The sequence below is a fragment of the Acanthisitta chloris genome, unplaced genomic scaffold (genome assembly GCF_000695815.1).
Source record: "Acanthisitta chloris isolate BGI_N310 unplaced genomic scaffold, ASM69581v1 scaffold41177, whole genome shotgun sequence".
NCBI classification, from domain to species: Eukaryota; Metazoa; Chordata; class Aves; order Passeriformes; family Acanthisittidae; genus Acanthisitta; species Acanthisitta chloris.
The window spans coordinates 5,550-12,695 of record NW_008683959.1 but is presented as its reverse complement, the minus strand read 5'-3'; the positions used below and the strand labels follow the sequence as shown (position 1 = coordinate 12,695).

At 38.8% G+C, this 7,146-nt stretch overlaps 1 protein-coding gene across 1 annotated transcript in view; it reads right to left on the bottom strand.

Moving 5' to 3' along the window:
• The window catches only part of DCUN1D1 (DCN1, defective in cullin neddylation 1, domain containing 1), an 8,993-nt gene extending 3,858 nt beyond the window's left edge, over positions 1–5,135 (bottom strand). Inside the window, exons 1-3 of the mRNA XM_009079108.1 lie at positions 4,925–5,135; positions 3,492–3,660; positions 2,820–2,950 (exon numbers count right to left, since the gene is read on the bottom strand). Of these exons, the coding sequence (XP_009077356.1) occupies positions 2,820–2,950; positions 3,492–3,660; positions 4,925–5,099 (475 nt within the window). The 5' untranslated portion in view covers positions 5,100–5,135. The remainder of the gene's footprint in view (positions 1–2,819; positions 2,951–3,491; positions 3,661–4,924) is intronic.
• Positions 5,136–7,146: the final 2,011 nt, after the last annotated feature.

Genomic DNA, 7,146 nt, shown 5'->3' with positions numbered 1-7,146 from the left:
GCAGGAGATTCAGATGCAAAACCATGCACTTAAACGAAGTCTGTCTTTCTAAAAATTAAGAGACACAAACCTCAGACAAAGCTGATCAGTTCCTCAAGGAAACAGATTAGAACATTAGTTTTATTTCCCTGTGCTACATTAATGGTATGCAGACAAAAATGCAAAGCCATCAAATCAGTGCCTAAGTACAGTGGTTTGTAAACAAAGATGATAAACAAACTCTGCATTCTGACATGCTGATACAGCTCTGAGATAACTCCGTGAGTAAGCAAAGGCTGTTAAAGAACAAATCTCAGGATGCTGCAGCCTCAACTCATTATGTGAGTCCAAACATGTACAGCACAAAGACATAATGCCTTGGGACAAACTACATGTTTTTAAAGAAGGTTTATGAAATAACAACATTGGAAGTGAAAGATATAATTTTAGGGTTTTGCAAGCCTAAGAACACTCAGGAAAGTCCTCATGGATCAAACATTAAAGTCTCAAAATATATACTCCATTTTGAGTTTTACCCAGAGAGATGCAAGAGAAGCAAACAATGTTTGAGATGAAAATCAGCTACGAGGTATTCTCCAATGATATGCAAACATCACAGAACTTTTAACACATCCACAGTCCTTACATAGTAGTAAGGAATTATGCAGAGGAAATGCATTTCCAGAACTGTGCCTGAACCACTGCACAATGTCTGCAAGATTAGAGATGACTATACATTAAAATCAATTTGCAAGTTCCTACAAGCAGTTATTTAGACACACCAAAATTAATTGCCTAACTAGGAGCACTTACTTTGCAGCGCTGTACTTCTCCCACTGTTCTTTTGCTTCAGGGTTTCCAGAATTATTCTGCCCTGTTGCAAACTCATGCCTAGAACTGTGTATTTATGAACACCAAAAGGGCTGGTGAGCACCCAGATTTTAAGCTCAGTTCTACATCACTTCCAGAACCAAACTTAAAACCAAAACCAACCAAAACACCCACCTTATACTATGTATATTCTACATGAATCTGAGAAAACTGTACTTGTCTTTGTCACTGTTAGAGCTTAACCTGCATAAAGAAGCTTTATGATGAATGAGAAATAGAGCAAGGGAATTAGTTTTCCTGGTAAACCATTTCTACAGAAATCTGTTCCACCTGGGACACTCAACAGATTCATTTCGATACAGGACTGGGAGAGGATTCAGAAGAGAAATGCAAGTCTTCCTTAGACTTTAGAAATATGGAGAGGAAAATAAAAGGCAAGCACTAAATCAGAGTTCTGCTATTCTGAAGCTTTGAGAAATAAATTTTAAAGGATCACATAATGATGGTATCATTGCAATTTGTCAGTTCATTTTTACCACCTTGCAGGGATTCTGTAAAATGCCCTTTGTTGTGGAAAACTGCTCAAAGATTTAAAACAACACATGAATGTTACAATGGCAACCATAAAAAAAGACTCAAAGAACAAACCCTGCCACAGTTCACATTGCAGCACAGACACTACACTGACATTTCCTGTATCCTAACTTGTACCTTCTCACGATTCACTTGCTGTCCACATTTTCCTTCTTGTAACAGCTAAAAAAATTATATGACCTTCTACAAGAAAGAAGAATCAGCCTATTCATTTATTTGCATGATTCAGATCTGGCTACACACATGCACAAGTATTTTCAGATGGCTCAGCAGTGCTCTTAGCTGTTCAAGATGGTGAAATTCACAATCCAAGTGACAACAACAAACAAGATACTGAAAGATGCTAAAGAAGGACAAAGATGAAAGTCACACATGAAGCTTTTGCTTATTTACGTGTTTTTCAAAACTCATTTTAAGCCAAAAGTTGGCCCATATATAAAAGATAACAAAAGTAAAGCACAAGGCTCAGCTGGCCAGTGACAGCCACTTCAGGGCATGTTAATCCTGGAAACACAAATTCACAAGCTGCTAAGGATGAACCCACCAGCCTTTCAGTATTTTAATTCTCAAACCCTAGAAGAGTTAAGTTAAGCACCTAACAGCTACAGCAACATGAAATCCTAGTTCTGGCTAATATCTCAGCTACACTGTATGCCCATGAATGTGCATGGTGACTGTTTAATATTACTGTTTGCAAGAAATTTTTGTTTCCTCATTTTTGTTGTTACAGTTTGTTCAATTAGTTCCATCAGAACTGTGGTGTTCTAAAATTATTTTTAATAAGTGACTCTTCCACTTCACCTGTTACACTAACCAAAGCCACAGTCAGCATATGGGCTCTGAAACGGTGAAAAAAAAAAATTCAATGAGGTGAGAGGGGGGAAAAAAAAGCTCTAAGTAGATACCTATTGTGAACAGCCCAACAACAGGCACCAGGCCCAGGATATAGTAATCCATTTGTACTATTCCAATTCTATTTCACCAAGAGTTTTGGAAGCATTTTTAGTGTTAAAAGAGACTGTACAAGTGTGCTTACACAGAAAACAGTTTTACAGCTTAAATTTATCCTAAGAGTAAAAATTCAATTAATCTGTTCAGTGCTGCAAATTCTAAGTGGTGCAATTATGTCTTAATGTAAGACCATAATCCACTGTGCTGAGTGAGAACTGCACACACTCTTGGTGAAAGAATAAACCCTCTGTCATAAATCCTGTAGCCTGGATTAATGATGCAGGTATTTCTATCCATGTGAACACTTTATATTGACACCTATCTTTCACAACAGAGAGATGTATTTTATCCCAAGGGTGGTTCTCTTTCAGACTCATTGAATCACAGTAATACTTTCACTTACTGCTTTAATCAGTCTTTTCCCATATGTATGAACACAAAGGCTTATGATTAAGAATACATACCTAAACCTTTCTGTCCCGGGTTCTTTGCAAAGTTGAAAGTAAACTGATAAAAATCCTTAAATCTTCCTGGCTCTTTTAATTCTTGTTCCATTTTAGGAATCTGGGCCTTCAGTTTTTCTATGCTGTCACATCTGCATTTTAAGAAGCATGTTTATTCCTGTATTATTCATTGTGCCAGAACTTAAACAAAACTCTACAAAACGTTTGTGGAACACAATTATCAAAACAAAATCCAGGAAGGCTTTAACGACTCTGCACCTTACAACAGTTTTTCAGTTCTTTGTTGCCAGTTCATCACGGTGTACTAGCATATGTTACCTGATACACAGATTGATAATCCACAAGATTTTGAGAAAAAGGTGATAAAGACTACTCCACTCACAGGGCAGAGGAAGCCCAGGTATGCTGGGCTGCAGACCAACACCTGTGCTTTCCCCAACTGAGCTGTGAGCAACTTCTGAACAAGGACCTGAAGTGCTCACAGAGCCAAGGCAAGGGGCACTCCAAGCTGCCTCCCCTTTTTGGGTCACAGAGAGCAGATCCATTTTTACAGAGGCAGACAAGGGATATGGATCACATCCTCTGAAGCCTGAAGTGACAACATGACTGAGAATTCCCCAAAATAGGACACCAGATCACACTGTCAATGTCTAACACTTACTGAACACTTACCCCAGGTCAGACATTCCGTCCATGAATTCCAGCTTTGAAAATTCACACTGTGTTGCAGCTCGGAATTTCCATGCAATGATGAGCACAGTAATGCTGGCTGGGTCAAGAGCTAGATCATCACAAAACTGCTGTATGCCATCTATACCGATTTTATTTTCATCTTGAGGATCTTTGGGATATAAAAGTAAGTGTCAAGAAAAACAGGTATTTGAAAAAGCTAATTAATTCAACAAGGATATTTAAGATAAGCAAACATTTTTCAAGAAGCCATTTTTGGGCTCAGCCCTTAGAAATTAGTATTTTAAACACAAAATTAAACTAGCATTCTCAATGGTAAAGCTTTAACAATTGAGGCAGTTACTGCAATAAAGCCTCCCATACAGTGAAGCTCATGTTATTTTCATTGAGAGACAAAAGCACCACAAACATTCGTTTTCTGCCTAATAATATGCAAGATATTCTGACTCATTCCATACAGAGCACAGTGGTTCTTTCCCCCCAGCACACTTAATTATTGGCATCTTTGGTCAGACTGCTGCTCTGTGTTCCAATCCTGCAGTGTCCATTTGCAAGCTGCAGGGATACAATGACCAAATCTGCCCATCAACTACTACCCCCACAGTAGTGTTATGCATTTTCTGGCACCACCAGCATGCATGAGATGGGACATGGTAACCTCCAAGGGGAAAGTTACGTTGCCTTGTTACCGGTTCCAAGTCAGCCAGGAACACTCCTCTTTCCACGAAGGAATCAACATCTGGTCTGGAAGTGAGATGCTCACATTTCAACTGCACTAACAAAGATCTACTAACGCAAGCCAACAAAGACTTCAGGAAAATGGTATTTGGATTATGCACACACATGAGAACTGACAGAAAACACAGCACTCATTTTCAGAGGGTTTTTTCAAGCGCTAAACCACAGAATTCGTTCTACTGCACTGAACCCACTTCAGCGTTTGTGGTTGGATATCATCAGTTGAACACTGGCTATATAACAGATACTTTGTCTCCAATTACACAGTTTGTAACTACCTGATAACAAGGCGAAGCAAAATTAAGGCAGAACCCATTCCTGGTACTCAACTTTCATTTTGTCAGGATCAAGTCCTGAGTGATGTGCTCTCCCCAGGAGAATCACCCAAAATCCTCATTAACCATTACAATTACTCACTGTACACACAATTCCAGCTCCAGACCTCAACCTTGTATAAATATAAAGACATTCAGAGCACATAAAGCAACTGCAAGTAATCCTTGTGCAGCAGAAGCCTGCCTACATTCCCCTTCTAACTTCTATTATTAGTCATAGAAAAACAAAGCTGAAAGAGCCAGTTCAGATTTCCCAGCACAAGAGCACAGCAGCAGTAATACAGTGTCATTAAGAATCATACATACAGCTAGGAAATAGGCCTTAAAATGCAGAGCACTCACCTTTGTATCTGTTATATAGTTGTTCTAACTTCTTTCTGTCCAATGATCCTTTAACACTCTCTCGTATATAAAGTTCAGGATTCTGGAAAAAGTTGTCTGTTGCAACATCTAACTTCCAGTCATTTTGAGACAGACAACTCACTGCTGTCTTTTCACTAGATTGTGTGAAGACCATAAACTGACGCACTTTATCCTTCTGTGATGATTTCAACTTGTTCTAGTAAAAACAGACAATACTGTAACTAGACGCGTTTATTGCACAAAAAAAACCCACCCCAAATCAACAAAAAACCCAGTCCTGTTAATATATTTTTTAATCAGTACCTTCATAATTTTCCCAAGCAATTAGGATATGAAAATATTTGCTCAGCTGTCTCCACAGCTGGGGCAGATCAGGCTGCTGTCCCTTTGCTCCCAGCTGACCCGACCAGCACACACATCAGCTACTGCGGGACCAGGGCCAGACCTGGAACAGGATCTCTGAGGTGCCTCTGGATGGCAGCAAGGCACTGGGCTGGGAGCTACACAACGAATTACCTTAAAGCCTTTTTTTTTTTTTTTTTTTTTTTAAGAGATTTTTCACTTTGAAGGACCTCAACTCCACCTACATAATTTGCAAAACATTCCTGTAAGGAGGCATTGTCTGCCTTTCACAGGTGCAGCAACTGAAACTACAAAAAAGGGTAAGTAAATTCTGCCTGAGGCTGATGGGGGAGTTAGTAGCCAAGGTGAGAGCTCTGGAATTCCAGGCCTCCTGCCCAGACCCAGAGACATCCCTCTCTGCTCTAGCACAGAAATTAATGCAGAACTTGCAACCAGTAAATTATCAGAGAGGGATTCCCAAGGATATTTCTGATGAGAAGCACACTCAGTATTAGTTACACAAAATTAACTGATCAGTTGAAGCAATCATACAGCTCCTTCACTACATCACTCAATATATTCAAAGCAAAAAGACTCTCCATGTTACAAGTTGGTTAATAAAAGTTCTGACAAAGATTCAAGTCAGGAATGGATTTCTCACATGGCACAAATATTTCATCTTTAGTCTATCTTGTATTCTAACCAAAATTGTACATTCTGTTCAATGTTGTAATTTTAATAGCACCTTCTCAGGGAGTATAGGGAAAAAGGGCAAAAAAAAAAATCCCAAGACACAATAAACTATCCTCAGCCAAAGAATGAATGGTTTAGGAGCAATATGAGCTCAAGCTCTTCATTCCAAAGGATAATTAGTGTCCAATGACATTATCATTACAAAAAAAAGAACTAACACTTCAAAACACAAATTCATCTGTCCTAAAAGTCAAAATCAATTTTCTGTGGCTTTATGACAATGAGTATGAACACTATTATATGTAAGAATAGTTATCAACTCTGGAGTTACACCATTAAAAAAATGCAGGAGCAACACATTTGGTTTAAATCAATACCCACATAATACACTAAACAGTTCTCTTAAAAAAAAAAAAAATCCCCCCAAACCAAATCCAATCTGTAGCTATAACACAAGCCAAAATTTCAGCTCCCACTGCAGACTTAAAACACAGTGATATTAGTTAGGCTATCCCCATTGCTGCTTTATTTCAGTCTCTCAAATAAGTTTCTCACACTGGACCTTTTGCTACGTTCCTGAAATTCAGATGTTCCAAAGTGGTTCCAGAAGAGGTGAAGCCATGGAGCAGGTCCTGTAAGCTCCAGTGCTGACCATGTGTGAGCACCTCGTTCCACAGCACACTCAGCACCTTCAGTGCTGAGCACAGACCTCCACAAAAACCACTCATGCTGACAAAGCCACACGGAATGACTTCCAGAAATGACTAATGGATTTTTAGCTGCAGTTTTTAAAAACGTATTGTAAACTCAGATATATTAAAACAAACCATCGAATTAAATCGCAAACGAAGATGAAACAATCCCAAATTTAATTGTCTCTATCAATTACCAGCTTCCTCTAATCAGTTCCACACAGCCAGACTGCTGCATCACCAGAGACTACACTATAGGGCAGTCACACTTAATTACCTTAGCTTTTCTGTTATTTTCTTTTTCTTTTTTTCTTTTTCAACAAAGCTGCTGCCTTTAATCATTGTTTTTTTTCTTTGGGGTTTTTATAAACATGTACACATAAGTATGCATAGCCCATTTAATAGTGAGTACTCTGTAAAACCTCAAGAGGCTTTGTTCTGCCCTGCTCCTGCAAGGGTGAACTCTACAAGCAG